Consider the following 21,940-nt stretch of genomic DNA (forward strand, 5'->3'; position numbering starts at 1 on the left):
CAATGTTTACTTTTTTATTTGGAACTATGACAGTCAATTGGAAAACATTCTAACATTATTTCTGATTGTCTTCTCAACTCACCATCACATCGTAGGCCTACTGTTAATGTGGGGCTATGACAGTCAATTGCAAATTACTCTGACATAATGTATCTTATCTCACCACCACTAATGAGATGGGTGTGTTTGATGCATGTCTCGTCAGAGTTTCTCAAAGTCAGGGGGCGTGGTCGACAGTGCGCACCTCATCTCTGCTGTCACATCCAACCTGGATGGATATTTGGTTTTAATGTAGACGAGAGCACTCTATCTAGCTTCCCACAGCTATGAGCTGGCGAAAGGTACCATGAGTTTTATGGTGCATTCAAGACAACTGGGAAAACCTGAAAAATACGAGGTCAAATCATGACGTCAGTGATCTTCAGGTCAGAAAGTCGGGGTTCTAGAAAGAGGAATTCCGAGTTGGCTGACCGTTCAAAACTATTTTTTTCCCAGTCAGAGCTAATTTTTTTCAGAAGTTTCCAGTTATCGTGAACGCACTGAAGTCGAAATTCTGAGATTAACGAGTTCCCAGGTACGAGTTCCCAGTTGTTTTGAATGTGGCATTAATGCTCAGATGGAGACAGCAGGGTATTCCCTTTGAGTCAGGAACCAAAACTCCTCCGTAGTGACCTGTGAATGCGTTGTCTGCAGCATTCGGTCACATGACAGCTTCGATCAGCTGTTCGATTTCACTTACTGGCATGTCAACGGAGCCAGGATCACAGTCAAACAAATTGGGAAGTAGGTCCCAAAGTGTTCTTCCAAGCGTTGGAGGTGAACAGTCATCACTCGTATGGGACAATTACTGATGCAATTTTTTGTTGGAAACATGCACATCCGAGGGAAGGGGGAATGGTTCGCTTTTGAAAGACTTTCCGATAAGAATTCTTTCCTCTGAATCCACTGATTCGGTCACTCATCTGTAGAATATTTATTTAGATGTAATCTTTATTTATCCAGGTAGTCCCTTTGAGGTCAGAATACCTATTTTATTAGGGAAACCTGGCCAGGAGGGCAGCTCAATAGAAAAAGGACAGAAGGTCAGCTGTCTGTTTCATACTTAATCTGCCTTCTTTTCTGCAGGATTTTTCTTTTTCGTCTTCTTGTCTCTCCCGGGACCTTTGACTTGGTTTGGTTCCTCCCTCTCTCCAGTGATTGGTTCCTCATCCTTCATTCCTGATCTGACGATATGGCAGGTCTTGTACAGGACGTAACAGAAGGTACTCCCCACAAAGCCAAAAACAAAGACGAGGAAGATGCCCAGAAGGGGTGCTTTGGTAAATATAATCTGAGGAGGAGAAGAGAAAGAGAGAAAGAGAGAAAGAGAGGTGAAATACTACAGTGTGCAATCCCAGCAGCATTTGTGACCTTTTATTTTAACTATTTTTGTATTTTAACTATTTGCACATTGTTACAACACTGTATATAGACATAATATAACATTTTAAATGTCTTTATTCTTTTGGAACTGTTTACTGTTCACTTTTTATTGTTTATTTTACTTTAGATTATTATCTATTTCACTTGCTTTGGCAATGTAAACATATGTTTCACATGTCAATAAAGCCCCTTGAATTGAATTGAGAGGGGGAGAGAGAGGGAGAGGGGGGAGAGAGGAGGAGTAGAGAGCGAGAGAGAGGAGAGGGCGAGAGAGAGCAAACCAAACATTGAATACTATACATTGGTCAGGGGCGAAGGCAAAGCCGTACTTTGAGATACAAAAAAAACAAATGCATTGCACAACTGCAGTAATAAAAAAAAAAGTATATGTCAAAGCAAAAGTGTAAGCATTTCTTGAGTGTCAACATGTTCTGTGACTTACGGTAAGAGTCGTTTTGGTGTTGAACGCCATCCTTATAAAGCGTTGATAGAATCCATTCCCCCCCTGGGACTATTGAAACAAGATGAACGTTGGCTATTATAAAGCAATACATGGAATATTCAAATGTTGTTGGGTGAAACACAATGTTTCACTGGACACTTACGCATTGCATCAGACATATCATATTTGAACATTCTCTGGATTTGAAACCTTTGAATGTTTGTTTGAGCCTCCCTAAAAAAATAACAGGGCCTGATTTTTTGGGGGGAACTATTCCAATGGTTCTATTGCACCAGGTAAATTATATAAAAAATATATATTTTAAATACTATTTTAGCTCAGGTCAGACTTAGCTCAGGTTTAGTTTAGACTGACCTTAATCCGGCCCTTCAACACGCCATCGATGAACTTCAACAGCTGGTCCTTTGTCTCCACTTTGTTGGGCGGCAAGAAATATCCATCGTTAGACATGTTGAGCACGATGATAAAGGGCATGGACACTTCCCTGGCAACACACACACACACACATTGGGTTTTTAGGGTTAGTTGTCAACACACCATGTGTACTGAAGGTACTACTAGGCTGCCCAGGTGCTGGAGAACCATATTTCCCCAGAAATAAAGATCCTAATTACGCTTAACTCGACATTTGCGAATATCATTAATTGACACCAATGGCAGATTTGTGCCAAAACCTCTGGCTACTTCTAAAAAATTAAAGAAGGGGAGAATAGAGAAATGATCACTCACTCCATTATGAGGCCATTGATGTACTCGTTTCCGTCCATATGACCAAACTGGAATTCTCTTGAGAACACCAGGATCATGTTCGTTAGGGTATAACGTAGCAAAACATGTTACAAAAGAAAAAAAAAAAAAGAGAATTTCTTATTGGACAAGTTCAGATATTACCTGTACCGTTTCACTCTGTTGTTTCAAACCAACTCACCTGCTATAGAAGTCTTTGTATTCAGTGGCCACTCTTTTCACCATGGTCTTGTAACTGGGTAGGGTGGAGTATTTGATTAATAAGGATAGACTATTAATATAATGTTTTGAGGACAATATTTGCCACAGGAACAACAGCTGATTTGTAAGGGTGAACTTGGCCATATACAAACTTGAGATCTACATTAAATGTGTAACTTTAAATGTAGCACAGATATGAGGTACATGTGTAATTCAGGTGAACTACCCCTAACATTATATTGGGTTAAAAGAGATACTCATACTGGATGCTCTCCTTAGTAGGGGTTTTCTCCTCCACTACAGCCAGAACCACCAGTTTGTCTATGGTGAGGAAGGCACATAAAACACCAAAACATTTCTAACAGTGAGGAAGGCACATAAAACACCAAAACATTTCTTACAGTGAGGAAGGCACATAAAACACCAAAACATTTCCAGACACGGAGGAACACTCATTTAACATCACGTCATACGCATCATTCACAGATACTTTTATTTCAGCTTGACTCATTAAAGCCACACACTGTAAGAATGTATTAGCAATGTAATGCACTAGTCATTACACTCACTGAATATTGGACACTGTTGCCTGCCACCTTGTGGTAGACACACAGAGACATCTATTCTATAATTCTTCTAATTCCTGAAAAGTTATTTACTAGTAAAGCACATCCTCTGCCATGTTCGCAGTGTGTGTGTGTGTCTGTGGCAGGCTTGTGTGTGTGTGTGTGTGTGCGTGTGTGTGTGTGCGTGTCTGTGGCATGCGTGCGTGTCCATGAGAGAGTGTAACAAACCTGTATCTCCCATTGCATACAAGGTGTAGCTGTCAATCGGGAGGTAATTGAGGAATCTTTCTCTATTGATCCACGACGTCAGGTCCCCATCCTGTTGTTCTAAAAGACAAGAGAAAGAATATACAGTATAACAGAGACTTTCTAGTCTGAGAATACTAATGTTAACCAGAGAGTGAATAAACAACTTTTAAAAAAACGTTATTTATTGATCAAACAACAGCCGAGGTATAGATAGCTTTCGTGACGTTGTCGGTCGAACCGATGTGCGCGCATCCATGGGGCGTCCATAAATTGTTGTGAATCTGGATAGCTACCAGCAATGACAAGAAACTGCCAGGTGGGGGAAATCATGACTCGTTTCAGCTACTTTCATCTTGTTCTTGATACCATGTCTTGTTTTGAGGCGTTTTGACTGATTTCATGTCAATGCTAATATGGCAAATCTAGCTAATCAACAACTGTAACGATGTGAGAGACAACGAGTGCCCTTTGTACAAATGTATTTATGTTTTCAATAAATATCGGAGACTAAATATTGTTTACATGTTGTCAACAATCTAAGCCAACCCCGTCTGTTTTGCCCTATAGTTGTGCGCGTGTCGGTGTTGTTGCTATGCAACCAACCGGTCTACAATGAACCATTTTATTTGTGAACGATCCCTTCAACAAAATTGTAGATGACTATGTACTAGGGCTGTGGTCCAATTCTATACCCTTCTTATTCGGAAGTGTGCAGTCACACACTTTCCTTCATGGATTTAAAATGATTAGATTGAGGTAAGGAATATGGTGAAAAACCTCCGGCCATGGTTGCACCAATCCAATGCTTTTAAATGCAATGAGGGGGGAGCGAATGAATGGTCTGGGTGAATGGAAAAGAATCACAAGCGAAAAACAAATTCATATATTATAAACTGGGTGGTTCGAGCCCTGAATGCTGATTGGCTGAACGCTGTGGTATACCACAGGTATGACAAAATATTTATTGTTACTGCTCTAATTGCGTTGGTAACCAGTTTATAATAGCAATAAAGCACCTCTGGGGTTTGTGATATATGGCCAATATAAACAGCCCTTGGCCGTGGTATATTGGCCATATACATTTACATTTACGTCATTTAGCAGACGTTCTTATCCAGAGCGACTTACAAATATACCACACACCCTCGGGCCTTATTGCTTAAATATACTTCAAATACGAGTACTTTTTTTCAAATACGTGTACTACTCCAGTATATCTTTAAGTATACTATAAATATACTATAATTTCACTTAAATTTCATACGCTTTCATTTTAATTTTGTATATTCGCTCAAAATACGTTTTTTTTAAGTTGAAGCATAATTTTTTTTCTGAAATTCTGTTCGTGATCAAGTACACTATAAGTATTCAGTGAGTGTACAAAACATTAAGAACACCTTGTAAATATTGAGTTATTTAATTGCATATTACAATATTTTTTATGCTAATTTATCACCGTAATGTAAACAACAAAAGTGTGAAATGACACTGGTGCACAGTTATCAATTATTTTAGTTTGAAATTGCCACAACTACTTTGTGAGTGGCCTGTTGTAACCGTGGGTAACAGGATGTCTTGCTCAATCAATGTAACCTTTATGTTGCTAATTACAATAGCCAATGGTTAATGAATAAAAGTATACTTGTAACACGCTAAAACTACACTTTCTTCATAACGAATATAGAAACTATATTTTCAAATACTATTTAATTGATCATGCCAGTATACTTATAATATAACGACGCTGATTGACCATCTACATCAATCTTACATTTATAGTGAATTATAATTTTTGTATATTACTAATTTATGAGAAATATACATAAAACATATCAAAAGTTTATTCAAATAATATTTGTTTCGCTCTTTATCTAATATACTAAGAATGTACTTAAGTACAAAATAAGTGTCCCAATTGAGATTTAAAATACATTTAATATACTCAAATGCTAATAAAACACTTATAAAGTGGACATTAAACATATTAAATATATTTACATTTGTTCCAATTTAGATCATTTTAAATATACAAAAAAAATATTTATCACTGACATACTTCTATAAATTACTAATATATTAATAAAGTATTTTTTCCCGCTTGGGACTGTAATTCAACTATGGTCTCTTACCATCATAAAGGAAGTAAGTGCCGTCCTTGAACACTGCCACAGCCGGGTAATCCTCGAGAGTAACCGTCTGAGAATGAACAGAAAAGAGAAACAATACCTCATTCACTTTGGGAAGATATGATTAAAGCACAATGTCAAGGCCCCTGGAGGTAGCGGTTCAATCCCCCATTCCACCACTCACTTTCTGCCCTGTATCGTTTATCTACCCATATTCTCCTATACCTGTCAATTAAACTACAAAATACCCTAATACAGGGTTTCCCAAACTCGGTCCTGGGGTCATGTATTGGAAACCCTGCCCTCATATATATATACCAGTCAAAAGTTTGGACAGACCTACTCATTTCAGGGGTTTTCTTAATTGTTTCTATTTTCTACATTGTAGAATAATAGTGAAGATATCAAAACTATGAAATAACACATATGGAATCACGTAGCAACCAAAAAAAGTCTTTACAAATCAAAATATATTTTATCTTTCAGATTCTTCAAAGTACCCAGCCTTTGCCTTGATGACAGCTTTGCACACTCTTTGCATTCTCTCAACCAGTTTCATGAGGTAGTCACCTGGAATGCATTTCAATTAACAGGTGTGCCTTGTTAAAAGTTAATTTGTGGAATTTCTTTCCTTCTTAATGCTTTTGAGGCAATCAGTTGTGTTGTGACAAGGTAGGGATGGTATACAGAAGATAGCCCCATTTTGGTAAAAGACCAAGTCCATATTATGGCAAGAACAGCTCAAATAAGAAAAGAGAAATGACAGTCCATCCTTACTTTAAGACATTAAGGTCAGTCAATACGGAAAGTTCAAGAACTTTTGAAGTTTCTTCAAGTGCAGTAGCAAAAACCATCAAGCGCTATGATGAAACTGGCTCTCATGAGGACCGCCACATGAATGGAAGACCCAGAGTTACCTCTGCTGCAGAAGATAAGTTCATTAGAGTTACCAGCCTCAGAAAATTCAGCCCAAATAAATGCTTCACAGAGTTCAACTAACAGACACATCTCAATATCAACTGTTCAGTGGAGACTGCTTGAATCAGGCCTTCATGGTCGAATTGCTGCAAATTAACCACTACTAAAGGACACCAATAAGAAGAAGAGACTTGCTTGGGCCAAGAAACACAAGCAATAGACATTAGACCAGTGAAAATCTGTCCACATTTGTGATTTTTGGTTCCAACCGCCGCGTCTTTGTGAGACGCAGAGTAGGTGAACGGATGATCTCCGTATGTGTGGTTCCCACGTGAGAATGGAGGAGGAGGTGTGATGGTGTGGGGGTGCTTTGCTGGTGACACTGTCAGTGATTTATTTAGAATTCAAGGCACACTTAACCAGCATGGCTACCACAGCATTCTGCAGTGATACGCCATCCCATCTGGTTTGCGTTTGGTGGGACTATCATTTATTTTTCAACAGGACAATGACCCAACACACCTCCAGGCTGTGTAAGAGATATTTGACCAAGAAGGAGAGTGATAGTGTGCTGCATCAGATGACCTGGCCTCCACAATCACCCGACCTCAACCCAATTGAGATGGTTTGGGATGAGTTGGACCACAGAGTGAAGGAAAAGCAGCCAACAAGTACTCGACATATTTGGGAACTCCTTCAAGATTGTTGGAAAGCATTCCAGGTGAAGCTGGTTGAGAGAATGCCAATAGTGTGCAATGCTGTCATCAAAGCAAAGGGAGAATATTTGAAGAATATAAAAAATATAATAAATGTTGATTTGTTTAAGACTTTTTTGGTTACTACATGATTCCAAATGTGTTATTTCAATGTATAAAATAGAAAAAATAAAAAGAACCTTGAATGAGTAGGTGTGTCCAAACTTTTGACTGGTACTGTACGTGTATATACCATTTCCAAAATGTACCTTGGGTAAAATGTTCCTTGCAGCAGAGAAGAAGTAAGTATGAACAATCATTTCCTTGGCTACAGATATGTACTTCTCCTGAGGGGGGGGGGGGGTAGAAAAGGAAGAAACCTCAGACAGGCTATATGACAAAGAAACCACAATAATAATTTGATGTGTGTCCATGCGTTCGTGTGTGTGCCTGGGTCTGTGTGTGCTTGTGTGTTTAATGCGCAGGTGTACACATTACCTTCAAGTCCGACGGCCCACCAACGTAGACAAAGAGAACGCCATGTCTGCTCATAACATTCTGAAACACCTGCTGGCTTGGCAGTGATCTCACCAGAGGTCTGAAACAAAGGAGGGATAGGGAGAGAGAAGGAGAGAGAGGGACTGATGGATGGAGTGAGAGACAGATGGGCGGAGATGGAGACAGTATATCATAAAGTAACTGTTCAATGAAAATCGTTTTTTTTTTTTTTTAAAGCTCATAATCTGTCAACTCATACCCAAATCATGTTTACAAACTTCTGGCCAGATTTACAAACGTTCAAGGGTAAGACCATGACAAAGTGTAAATAAAGACAATTTCATGGTGAACATTCTTTTGGTTTTTATCAGTTTAATTTCACCCTGAAAATAATTGGTCCAAACTTTTCACATGCTTAGTCAATCCTGCCCTTACTGTTAACGCTCGGAACGCCGGAATTCCATGACGGTCATTCAGACCGTTGATATTTCAATTTGTGTAAATATTCCATAACACATAATAAATTGCTTAATGAATGCATTTGTTATGTTAAAATAAGTAATACGAAATCTCAGGACACCAAATGTAAATTGTAAACAGTCAGTTGATTTATCCAAAAGCCACCCAGCTAGCACAGTGGATCTGGGCTGATTCCAGCTGAGAGTCAGACTCGGCCGACGTCATGTGGTCCGAGTCTGGGCCGCATTCGGCAGTATTACTTATGGCTAGGATGCGGGGATTGAGCTCGGGGCGATTCCGGTGTGAGTTATCTGGCCCAAATGTATTACTTGGGGCTCTGGCCGATTGGGGCTACTCTCTGTCAGATGATTACACGGGCTGCTTTATATAATTAACATTTCCTTATTAATTTTTCCATATTTTCTCATTGTTTCTGTGATCAAAAAATACAATTAACATTTAGATGAAATTCTTTAAGAGTCCTGTGTAGTATTTTAGTATTTTGATACTGTGTGCAAGGCAATTGATAAGCATTAAAAACTTTGTGGATGGAGCCTCCCGAGTGGCACAGCGGTCTAACATGCTGACCACATAGCTTGCGTCGTGTGTGCGAGCGTTGCAAAATAAATGTACACATACATGTCACACCGCTGCATTGCCAAGCGCTAAAATAGAAGTCTGTTCTATTTGTGACGCTGAATACGGTGTAAGTCCTGCCTCTCCCATCTCCTCACTGGTAGACGGAAACAGCCCGATGTTCTTGGGCCGATTCTGGGCAGTCATTCATTTTGATTCCGGGCCGAGTCCGACACCAGATTCCAATTCAATCAGGGCCGATTCCTCATTGCTAGCTGGGCATAGACTGTAAATACTAAAATAAGACGATAAGCTACTGTAAATTGTGCCATCCATTGCGATCAATCTGACAGTCACCAGGGACAAAAAGATAGCTAATTAGAATGCTGCAAATTAGCTAAAATATGAAGAAATCATAGCAATACAACTCAGTAAAGATGCTGAAGCTGCTGGCCTAGTAAAAACAATGCTAAAAAAATATAACTGTTTCAAAATACTATTTTTTTGTAGAATAACGTTCCACACGTGAGTACTTGCGACACTCAGCAATAATAGTTTGTTTTGGGGAAAATATAGCCTACCTACAGGGCACAGACATCAATTCATCGTCTATTCCACTTTTCTTCAATGTAAATTCATTGAAACGACATGGAAACAATGTTGATTCAACCAGTGTGTGCCCAGCGGATACTTTCTATTTTATTCTGTTATTTTCCACTGTATTCTAACTGTAAATATATATGTGTTTACCGTGATAGGGGCAGGGGAATATAAGCGTGAAATGAACAAGTCCGCCACTTGGTTTGCTATAAAGATGAGGGATACGACTGGAGAAATGTAATCAAATATCACAGAGCAGGCCTTTTAAGAACTACAATATTATCTGTTTCCAGACAAGGAGCATCAACTGCCATCCTCAGTCTTACCCAGATACTCTATGATGCTATCCCCAGATACTCTATGATGCCATCCCCAGTCTTACCCAGATACTCTATGATGCCATCCCCAGTCTTACCCAGATACTCTATGATGCTATCCCCAGTCTTACCCAGATACTCTATGATGCTATCCACAGTCTTACCCAGATACTCTATGATGCTATCCCCAGTCTTACCCAGATACTCTATGATGCTATCCCCAGTCTTACCCAGATACTCTATGATGCTATCCCCAGTCTTACCCAGATACTCTATGATGCTATCCCCAGTCTTACCCAGATACTCTATGATGCTATCCCCAGTCTTACCCAGATACTCTATGATGCTATCCACAGTCTTACCCAGATACTCTATGATGCTATCCCCAGTCTTACCCAGATACTCTATGATGCTATCCACAGTCTTACCCAGATACTCTATGATGCTATCCCCAGTCTTACCCAGATACTCTATGATGCTATCCCCAGTCTTACCCAGATACTCTATGATGCTATCCCCAGTCTTACCCAGATACTCTATGATGCTATCCACAGTCTTACCCAGATACTCTATGATGCTATCCCCAGTCTTACCCAGATACTCTATGATGCTATCCACAGTCTTACCCAGATACTCTATGATGCTATCCTCAGTCTTACCCAGATACTCTATGATGCTATCCCCAGTCTTACCCAGATACTCTATGATGCTATCCACAGTCTTACCCAGATACTCTATGATGCTATCCCCAGTCTTACCCAGATACTCTATGATGCTATCCCCAGTCTTACCCAGATACTCTATGATGCTATCCCCAGTCTTACCCAGATACTCTATGATGCTATCCCCAGTCTTACCCAGATACTCTATGATGCTATCCCCAGTCTTACCCAGATACTCTATGATGCTATCCACAGTCTTACCCAGATACTCTATGATGCTATCCCCAGTCTTACCCAGATACTCTATGATGCTATCCACAGTCTTACCCAGATACTCTATGATGCTATCCCCAGTCTTACCCAGATACTCTATGATGCTATCCCCAGTCTTACCCAGATACTCTATGATGCTATCCCCAGTCTTACCCAGATACTCTATGATGCTATCCCCAGTCTTACCCAGATACTCTATGATGCTATCCCCAGTCTTACCCAGATACTCTATGATGCTATCCCCAGTCTTACCCAGATACTCTATGATGCTATCCACAGTCTTACCCAGATACTCTATGATGCTATCCCCAGTCTTACCCAGATACTCTATGATGCTATCCCCAGTCTTACCCAGATACTCTATGATGCTATCCCCAGTCTTACCCAGATACTCTATGATGCTATCCCCAGTCTTACCCAGATACTCTATGATGCTATCCCCAGTCTTACCCAGATACTCTATGATGCTATCCCCAGTCTTACCCAGATACTCTATGATGCTATCCCCAGTCTTACCCAGATACTCTATGATGCCATCCCCAGTCTTACCCAGATACTCTATGATGCTATCCCCAGTCTTACCCAGATACTCTATGATGCTATCCACAGTCTTACCCAGATACTCTGTCTGCAAACTCCAAGATGCCATCTTTGGTTCTAGGACCTCTGTAGGTGTATTTCAAGTCATCCTTCAACCTATCCAACAGAGATAGGTTTGTTATAATAACAGGAAGAACTGGTTTGTGTGTTCCGTAGGGCACATTTCAGTTCCACATCTACATTTACCATCAATGTTTCAGAAAATAGAGCAGAGAAGTACACAACTCACAACTTTATAGCGGGATAGTCAGTAACTCGAAACTCTTTTGCGAAACCTGAAACACAAATGTAAAAGATATGTCAAACAATATTCCTGCTGTCAATTTCAGCACTGAATGATCCAAAGTAATCCTGCTGTTATATGTTCCCAAATATACACTGAGCGTAAAAAACCCATTAAGAACACATTCCTAATATTGACTTGCACCCCCCCCCCCCCCCCTTTGGGTGCTGGACCATTATTGATACACACAGGAAAATGTTGACTGTGAAAAACCCAGCAGCGTTGCAGTTCTGGCATGTACTACCATACCCTGTTCAAAGGCACTTAAATTTTTTGTGTTGCCCATTCACCCTCTGAAAACCCTCTGTTTTTTTGCATTATAGACCATTACGCTGTGTTTTTTTCCCCCCATTGAAGACCATTTAAAAAGCCTACAAAAGTTTTAAAAAACTAGGCTACTTCCTAGAAAATGCTGCATCACTTTCATCGCGTATTACAAATATGAGTTACCTGCCCATCTTCATAATGCCATCATTGAAGTTATAGTTCTATATGACTAAATAACTCAAACATTTTGATATAGTTAAGTCCATGTACAGGTAAGAGAAATGGCTGACAGTTTAAGGCCAACATGGTGGACAGAGAGATGATTCTTTAACATTTAATCCCACTACTGAAAAATAGCCTCACAAGAGAGAGAGCGAGAGAGCGAGAGAGCGAGAGAGAGACTAACTTGCATACAGGACCATATAATAGGGGATTTGAAGACGTAATAACTCACTACGCTGTTATCCCATCTGGTTGGTATGGCTTACCATATGTTGCACAAAACACACATATCTACACACACACACACACACACAAGTACACACCCGCACCGTGGAATTGGCTGCAAGGCTTTTAAATCTTCGCTAAGCCTATTAGTGCCGAACAGACTGGCCTAATTCTGGACCTGTGGGCCTAAGTTTGACTAGGCTGGTTGCCTTATTGCACATTTGGTAAAGCCTTGCTCTATGGCGAACATAAGAAGAAACCTTTTTCAGAGACCCTTTATATCATTGTATAGTATGGTTCAAGTGGGGCTAAGTGACAATGATGTGGGATTGCGATTTATTTACCTCGGCCTTAAGAATAACTACACAGCCTATAAAAAATGTGCTATACAGATTATTATACTATTCACTCAACCCAACTAGCTGGGTCAAAATAACCCAGTGTGTGTTCTGTCCAGTATTTACCCAGCGCTGGGTTAACAAAGAACTAAAATTGTTTTTTTGTTTTTTTTAAACCCAGTATTATTTGGAGTGTAGTCCTCTATTTTTCAATACACTATTCCACTTCCTGGTTTTAAAGCATCTTTCTCATCAATATAATACTTATTACAATACTGATTCCACCAGGCAGTCATTGTTGTATTCTGTTTGTGTTCACGTTATATTGACGTCGTACTGTTTCTTGTTGTTTTTTTAACTGTTATGTACTTTTGTTCCGTCTTAAGTTTCGTCTTGTTCTGTCTTTTAACTTAATGTGCCAATTAGATCATTGGACTCACTGGTGTGGATGTCTGCGTCGACCTTGCCCACGTTGACTGGAGAGCCTATATTTTTCAGCTCCGCCCCGATTTCATACCACACTGGGTCCAACTGCTTGCAATAAGTACACCAGGGTGCGTAGAACTGACACAAATCAAATGGAGCACAATCACCGTAATGTAATGCCTTTCTATCACTGCTCTCCAATATAACATATTTGAAACAAACACACACACACACAATATACATGATAAAAGGTCACACTAACTATGAAAACCAATATGTGATACTAGTGTACACATCAAAATTGCACTAGGCTGGTGTTCCAGTCTGTTTGTGCTTTAGCTCAGGGTTTCCCAAACTCGGTCCTCAAGCCAGCAAAACTCAGTCCTGGGCCAATCAGAATTCGATTCTGGGGCCAGCAGAATTCAGTCCTGGGGCCAGCAGAACTCAGTCCTGGGCCAATCAGAACTCGATCCTGTGGCCAGCAGAACTCGATCCTGTGGCCAGCAGAACTCGGTCCTGGGGCCAGCAGAACTCGATCCTGTGGCCAGCAGAACTCGGTCCTGGGGCCAGCAGAACTCGATCCTGGGGCCAGTAAAACTGGAGCCTGGGGCCAGTAAAACTGGAGCCTGGGGTCAGCAGAACTGGAGCCTCGGGCCAGCAGAACTGGAGCCTGGGGCCAGCAGAACTGGAGCCTGGGGCCAGCAGAACTCGGTCCTGGGACAAGCAGAACTCGATTCTGGGGCCAGCAGAATTCAGTCCTGGGGCCAGCAGAACTCAGTCCTGGGCCAATCAGAACTCGATCCTGTGGCCAGCAGAACTCGATCCTGGGGCCAGCAGAACTCGGTCCTGGGGCCAGCAGAACTCGGTCCTGGGGCCAGTAAAACTGGAGCCTGGGGCCAGTAAAACTGGAGCCTGGGGCCAGCAGAACTGGAGCCTGGGGCCAGCAGAACTGGAGCCTGGGGCCAGCAGAACTCGGTCCTGGGACAAGCAGAACTCGGTCCTGGGGACCACACATTTTGTTTTTTGCCCTAGCATTACTCAGCTAAGAGTGTGTGTGTGTGTGTGTGTGTGTGTGTGTGTGTGTGCGCCTGCGTGACACCACACTAGAGTGATGAACATGTATTTACATTTGCCCTCTTGCATTCTCCTGATGTAGGCCTAACTTATACATTGCTTCTTCACACAATCATTATAAAGGGCCTTTCTTATAAAATCCCATACATACTTACTCCTATCAGCCATATCTCATCAGGCTTTCTTGTGTCTTTAAACCTACAAATTAGTAAGAGAAATCAACAACCATTGGTAAATCTATACAATGGAAATGTATTACGTTGCCTACTAGTATGTCACCTTGATAGGGCCATGGACAGAGAATGGCAGTAGTTATTAAGGTTGTGTGGAATGAAAGGGTCTATTTTGATATTCCGTATTTCCGTGGATTTTCTGTTTTGTTTTATGGCATTCACAGTGCAAAATGTACAGTAGCCATTCAGTAGTATTATCAAAGCAATTCATCTAGCGACTTCTTTCGAATTAATAGAAATAACTTACGTGTCATCGAGCTCTTCAACGAAGGCTGATACCGTAGCTATACTAAACAAAACAGTCAGAGAAACTAGAGACATACAGAGGAAATATGATTATATAAGGACGCAAGAGACACAATCCAAGTGGACACATTAAAACAGACTATCATTGCTCGTTAAGAACATTAAACTATTAACCAGACCAACGTGAGAAATTCGAGTTCAAATTTCACTATAATCAACAGTGCCATCGAAAATGTGTATTGACCTTTTTAATAGCTTACCTGTGCACATGACAATGAACTTATTATTCGCCATCATTTTCCCTCAATGATTTATCCAATAATCAATCCGCAAATTCACGCGAGTGAAGATGCTCTAAATCGGTGTTTCTCGGTTTCTATGCAACAGCTAAGAACTTTAAGCAGTAAGGCCACGAGGTTTTCAAAGTAAAAGCCATAGAGATCTTATTAATGAAGGTTAATGTTTATTCTAGTATTCTATTCCAAATTCTATGATAAATGACCCTTTTAAAATAGAAAGTTATTGGATGAGGGAATCGAACTCGAATGTATAAGACCTGTGTATCGGGTATGACATGACATAAGCTGCAATAATGGCATTTTAGGCTATGGTAGATGTTAACATTTGTATCGTTGGGTCCACTCATGCATGGTAAACAGGCTTAGAGAGCGGCAATGGCTTTCACACCAAGACTTGTAATGTGATGTCGGCCTACAGTAAGTGGGAGCCAAAACGAACTGTTGTACAACCTTGCCACCCTGCTGCATTTGGATATGAAGCTGTGACACAAAGAATGATATACGTTCTCTTTATTGAAATGTAGGCATTGTAATTTATTTGAAATAGCTTTCTGAAAACTATCATTGAAACAAAACAAAACATTTTTAAAAGAACACACACTTTTTCAATACATATTTAGATTGAAAACATTTTATATCAATCTAATGTTCACCACACAATTACAGAAAAAAATATATACATTTGACATGCGCTCTAAATCATCCGCTCCGTCATCCTCATGTTGGGTAACGCTCTGGTCGTCCACGCCTTCTGCCACAGCCGTATTTGGTTTTAATATACTGAAATATCAAAAGTAAATGTAATTGCTCAAGTATCAAAAGTATAATTTTTTTAAATAAATGTTATTAAGCAAACCAGATGGCACAATTATTATTATATCTATTTTTTTTCATGTATTGATAGCCAGGGGCGCATTCCAATTTACAAATGAAGCACGTGTGTTTAGTGAGTCCCCAGATCAGAGGCAGTAAAGATGACCAGGGATGTTCTGCTAAGCATTCAAAATGTAAGGAGGACTTTTGGGTGTCAGGGAAAATGTATGGAGTAAAAAAGTATATTATTTTGTGTAGGAATGTAGTGAAGTAAAAGTACAAATTGTCAAAAATAAAAATAGTAAGGTACAGATACCTCCCAAAAAACTCCTTAAGTAGTACTTTAAAGTATTTTTACTTAAGTACTTTACACCACAGAATTTAGACTTTTAGCTTAATGACAAAAATAGCAATGATAAAATATGCAAATTGTTAAGAAAACACCTAAAAATACAATTTATTTTACAATAATCATTCTGGATGTTCGTTATATTAGAAATACAGTTCATGGGCCTATAAGAAATACAGAACAACTTAGTAAACCTGTGGTAAAATATAGTATATATTTATTTAACCTTTATTTAAATCAGGAAGTCCCTTGAGAGGAGTACTCTCTTTCAATGGAGACCTTGCCAAGACAGCAGCTTTACAAATGCCTAAAAGTGACATATTAAAAACAGGCAATACAACAAGCAATATATAAATCTCTACACAATACATAATGCAAATGCTTTAGGCTACTATTAATGCTTGAAAATCAGCAAGTATCAATCTCAGTAAACATTTCTTCAGGTTAGAGCCTGCACGTGGCCAGGTGAGTGAATAAGAACAAAGGCTTACCTCAGTTGATTTAAAAATCTGTCCCCTCCTCATTCCTTTCCCTTTCACCTGTATTGATTTGGGAAAGATTTGACAGGGAAAAACAATATGCTGGAAGATCCTCAATGTCTGGCTTTTAAATCCGAAACAGTTCTTTCAGATCAATGCAATGAGAGGAGGTGAGGAGAGGATATACTTGTTAGACAATTGAAAACGAGCCTAAATTCAGTTACCAGGAAGCAGGACACCTTTACCATCAGATTGAAAACGAGCCTATATTCAGTTACCAGGAAGCAGGACACCTTTACCATCAGATTGAAAACGAGCCTATATTCAGTTACCAGGAAGCAGGACACCTTTACCATCAGATTGAAAAGGAGCCGAAGATCAGTTAACACGGAGCAGGAGATATTTACTGGAGGTGTACCGAGTAGTCGGACAAAACGAGTATAAACGATCTTTAACATCAGATGGGCCTGCATCGGGCACATCTCCTTCAAACACCATTAAGGTGCTTGAAATGCTGCTAACCCTGAGGCTGTCAGACAACACTCCCACTTTCTGCGCGGCGACCACGCCTGCTGACTGCTGATTGGGGATAGCCGTATCTGTGGAGATCTCCGTGGAGACACGTCGGTCGAAGGGCAGTGAGTTAACGCTGGAGCTGTCGGCCTCGTTCTCCATCCAGCAAGAGTCAGTGTCGGAGGCCGACGAGAGGCGGCTCTTGCCCCAGTGTTCGTTGGCACATGCCCGCGACAACCATGCCCGCTCCCGCACCTGGGAGCAATGCCTGGTGAAGGTGGGCCGTCGAGAGCCAAGGGAGGCACCACTGTTGGAGCTGAAGGATGAAAGCAGGTCCTTGTCACCCACACGCAGCAGCGAGCGTAGCATGGGCACGTAGCTGGCGATTGCGATGCGGTACTTGGGGTGCGTGATGGCGTAGATGATGGGGTTGTGGATGGCCGAGGCCTTGGTGATGACAGTGGGCACTGAGTTCATGTAGGGTGTCAGCAGGTGGGCATAGCCTGCCGTGGCAACCAGCGCCACCACGAGTAGGGCGACCAAGACACGACGAAGAGTAGGATGACCACCAGCACCACTTTGGACATGCGCCACTCAACGCGAAGCCGCTCGTATGCCTTGTACTTCTCGCCGCAGTCCAGCCACCGCACATCTCGGCCTGCCCGGTGGATGGTGCGGAAGATGGCTACATAGCAGCCGCTGATCACCCCCAGCGGGATGAAGAAGACGAAGGTGATGAGGAGGATGGTGTAGGCATGCACCGATAGGGTGAAGGTGGTGTAGTCCCAGCTGCACGACGTCTGCAGGCCCTCGGGCACGTATGCGCTCCAGCCGAAGAACGGCGGCAGGCTCCACCCCAGGCTCCAGAGCCAACAGGCAATGACAATGGCCTGCCGCCAGCTCATGCTGCCCAGCGAGGCCAGCGGCCAGGTGATGGCCAGGCAGCGTTCAACGGCGATGGCTGTCAGCGTCATCATGGAGCACATGCCGAAGAGGGCGCCACAGAACGCGTAGAGCTCACAGGCGCGCTCACCAAACACCCAGCGGCGGTGCAGCGAGGCCACGAAGAAGACGGGGGACTGGGTAAGCGCCATGAGGAAGTCAGCCACGGCCAGGTTGACCACAAACAGGTTGCCCGGTATGTGGAGGGTGCGGCTGCGACAGAAGACATAGATGACCAAGAGCATTACCCAGCATGCCCATGATGCCCACCATGAGGATGACCGAGCCGATGATGTAGTGCGCATGGTCGGGAACATCCACGGTGGGGAAGGGATGCGGTGGCACCGGGTGAAAGGGCAGGTGGGTTGGCCCATGGCCGAGCACATGATCAAGTTTATAGTTCCTGGAGGTTGAGAAGTACTCCTTAAAAACCTTTGTGCAGTTGAACTCCCCCGGTGGGCAAAAGACCCCTTTTCTGGTCGAATGATGCCAATACTTATTTCTCTCATTAAAATGCTAATAATTTTATAAATTTTTTGACATGCGTTTTTCTGGATTTTTATGTTGTTATTCTGTCTCTCACTGTTCAAATAAACCTACCATTAAAATTATAGACTGATCATTTCTTTGTAAGTGGGCAAACGCACAAAATCAGCAGGGGATCAAATACTTTTCCCCCCCCCACTGTACACAACTCTGCAGAGAGCATATCCAACTGACAAATCTTAGAAAAAATATATAAACTATTGGAACCAAGACTTAAAAATAATTGATATTGGCATAAGATGGAAGGAATGATGGAACATAACTAAATTACAGTTAATGAAAATGTACGATTAATCCAGTATAAACTAACGTATAGAATGTATTACACAAGAGACAATATTCACAAATTCAGCAGTCATGTCTTAAGTGTAAAATTAACTATGGTTAAACAATCCATGCCTTCAAGGGAATTTACTTTTAATCTGTCTATCTTCATATTTTTATTTTACTCAGCAAGTCAGTTAAGAACAAATTCTTAGTTACAATGACAGCCTACCGGGGAACAGTGGGTTAACTGCCTTGTTCAGGAGCAGAACAAGATATTTTTTCATCTTGTCAGCTCAGGGATTGGATCCAGCAACTTTTCGGTTACTGACCCAACGCACTAACCACTAAACTACCTGCCGCCCCTCTGTTTAGCTCTATATGAGTGTGCAGTGTCGTGTCTTTGGCTATGCCGGATTAAGTGATATGACATGCTATTCTATAAAATAATTTCTCTGTAATTAATATTACCTGATTAAGCTAGTCAGGTAGATAATTAACTAGAAAGTCGGGGCAGCATGAAAGAATGTTTATAGAGCTGTTATCTTCCGAATAAACACTTAAAGACCTGGTAATTTTTTACATCAATAGCAGTCAATATTTAATCCTCACCTTGTTTAGTCTCATCTGAAAGGGGTAAATTCTTGGTTATCTTCACGAACCCTGGCTAACAAGTTGAATCAGCAATATAAAATTGGGTTTAATTATTTATTTGCTAAATACCTAAATAATCACACAGAATGGATCATACATTGATTACAAATTATGTCATAAAGAAAACGTCCCTGGTGGACGGAACAGATACAACGGCTGGTTACACAAAGAGAGGGGATTGGGTTTGAGTGAAAGAGCGGGAAGACTTGAGTAACAAAGGGAGAAGCTATGCTATCGTAAATACAGAATCTTATGCATTCTAAATAACCGCCCATTTGGAAAAGGAAAATGCAATAAACATTTACTCTGAGCTGCGCTTCAATAGGTTGGTTGTAGATGGAAGGCCGGGTTGCCCAACAGAGATCTTCCTTGTCCTTTGAAGAGTGTCTCTGGTGGTAAACTGGATACGTTGTAGTATCGTCGTTGTGTGGTAGACTGGATACGTCGTCCGTCCTTTCCTGGCCCACGTTTACAGCTGCTGTTGCTAACTCAACGGCTAGGATATCTCACTTCTTTAGTGAATAAGAGTTCAAAGTTCATACCATTCGCAACCAAAGCTCACGCTGAGGTTGGCTTAGTTCTGTAGTTGACATGTTTGTCCTTTTAACGTATGGACTATCGTCCTCGGAACAGAAAGTTACATTTTCGTCAAGAGCTTTATATAGGAGGGGAGAGAAGGGCGTGTTTCATAGTTTATAACCAATGTATCTTCACATGGACGGGCCACTGAGTGAGCAGAGCTTTAACCTTATGAAAACCCAATTCTCTCATTTGGAAGCTAAAATTACATTTCATCTTTTCACAAATAGTTTCATATTTAAACATTTAAATTGCACAACAATTCCATGTGAATCTGATAACTAGAATGTGTAGACTTTCAAAGATACAGTTTATGTCGTCCTGTCATCAGTCATAATGTCTCAGACGCCAACTGATCTGGCATCATATTCATAGATTACCGAAATATGGTTCCTTTCCCCCCACCTTTTGATGTTCCCAGACTCTCTATGTTTAACAAAGGCTACTCACGAGTCCTTCTGTAGAGTCAAGAGAGAGGAAAGGGAGAAAAGTATTTATGGGGGGGCCATAAACCTCACCCACAGGCCAACATCATGACAGCAATGAGATACCCGATGAGTTGGACGATACTTTTCTCGTCAATCATCTTGAAAAAACATACAGAGCCTTCAGAATGTATTCATACACCTTGACCTATTCCACATTTTGTTGTTTACAGCCCGAATTCAAAATGGATGAAATATATTATTTTGTGTTTTAGGTTATTGTCCTGCTGAAAGGTGAAATCATTTTTATTAATTTTTTTACCTTTATTTAACCAGGTAGGCTAGAACAAGTTCTCTGTCACGTTCTGACCAGTAAAAGAGGTTGTTTGTTATTGTAGTTTGGTCAGGGTGTGGCAGGGGGTGTTTGTTTAGAGTGTTTCGGGGTTTGTTGGGCTATGTTCTATGTTAGTCAAATTTCAAATTTATTTTTATATAGCCCTTCGTACATCAGCTGATATTCTCAAAGTGCTGTACAGAAACCCAGCCTAAAACCCCAAACAGCAAGCAAAGCATGTGAAAGAAGCACGGTGGCTAGGAAAAACTCCCTAGGAAAAACTCCCTAGAAAGGCCAAAAACCTAGGAAGAAACCTAGAGAGGAACCAGGCTATGAGGGGTGGCCAGTCCTCTTCTGGCTGTGCAGGGTGGATATTATAACAGAACATGGTCAAAATGTTAAAATGTTAAAATGTTCATAAATGACCAGCATGGTCAAATAATAATAATCATAGTAGTTGTCGAGGGTGCAACAAGCACGTCCGGTGAACAGGTCAGGGTTCCATAGCCGCAGGCAGAACAGTTGAAACTGGAGCAGCAGCACGGCCAGGTGGACTGGGGACAGCAAGGAGTCATCATACCAGGTAGTCCTGAGGCATGGTCCTAGGGCTCAGGTCCTCCGAGAGAAAGACAGAAAGAGAGAAAGAGAGAATTAGAGAGAGCATATTTAAATACACACAGGACACCGGATAAGACAAGAGAAATACTCCAGATGTAACAGACTGACCCTAGCCCCCCGACACATAAACTACTGCAGCATAAATACTGGAGGCTGAGACAGGAGGGATCAGAAGACACTGTGGCCCCATCCGATGATACCCCGGACAGGGCCAAACAGGCAGGATATAACCCTACCCACTTTGCCAAAGCACAGCCCCCACACCACTAGAGGGATGTCTCCAACCACCAACTTACCGTCCTAAGACAAGGCCGAGTATAGCCCACAACGATCTCCGCCATGGCACAACCCAAGGGGGGGGCGCCAACCCAGACAGGAAGACCACGTCAGTGACTCAACTCACTCAAGTGACGCACCCCTCCCATGGACGGCATGGAAG

General features: G+C 41.5%; 2 protein-coding genes across 2 annotated transcripts; both read right to left on the reverse strand.

Annotated features, from left to right (window-relative positions):
• Nucleotides 1–15,081, reverse strand: LOC106597366 (protein disulfide-isomerase TMX3). The gene is made up of 16 exons (XM_014188564.2): nucleotides 14,947–15,081; nucleotides 14,688–14,751; nucleotides 14,363–14,405; nucleotides 13,148–13,271; nucleotides 11,602–11,647; nucleotides 11,388–11,468; nucleotides 7,886–7,985; nucleotides 7,657–7,734; nucleotides 5,778–5,844; nucleotides 3,628–3,726; nucleotides 3,097–3,154; nucleotides 2,814–2,867; nucleotides 2,615–2,671; nucleotides 2,240–2,369; nucleotides 1,865–1,933; nucleotides 1–1,330 (listed from the first exon to the last, which is right to left on the reverse strand). The coding sequence occupies exons 1-16, from the start codon at nucleotides 14,981–14,983 to the stop codon at nucleotides 1,103–1,105; spliced, it is 1,335 nt and encodes a 444-aa protein (XP_014044039.1). The 5' UTR covers nucleotides 14,984–15,081; the 3' UTR covers nucleotides 1–1,102.
• A 1,923-nt stretch (nucleotides 15,082–17,004) lies between these two features.
• Nucleotides 17,005–20,710, reverse strand: opn4.1 (opsin 4.1). Its single transcript, XM_045714346.1, is given in 4 exon segments — nucleotides 17,005–17,669; nucleotides 17,672–18,320; nucleotides 18,322–18,583; nucleotides 20,643–20,710. Coding segments are annotated over 4 exon segments (1,644 nt in total).
• Between the last annotated feature and the right edge of the window lie 1,230 nt (nucleotides 20,711–21,940).

Source organism: Salmo salar, chromosome ssa03 (assembly GCF_905237065.1).
Source record: "Salmo salar chromosome ssa03, Ssal_v3.1, whole genome shotgun sequence".
NCBI classification, from domain to species: domain Eukaryota; kingdom Metazoa; phylum Chordata; class Actinopteri; order Salmoniformes; family Salmonidae; genus Salmo; species Salmo salar.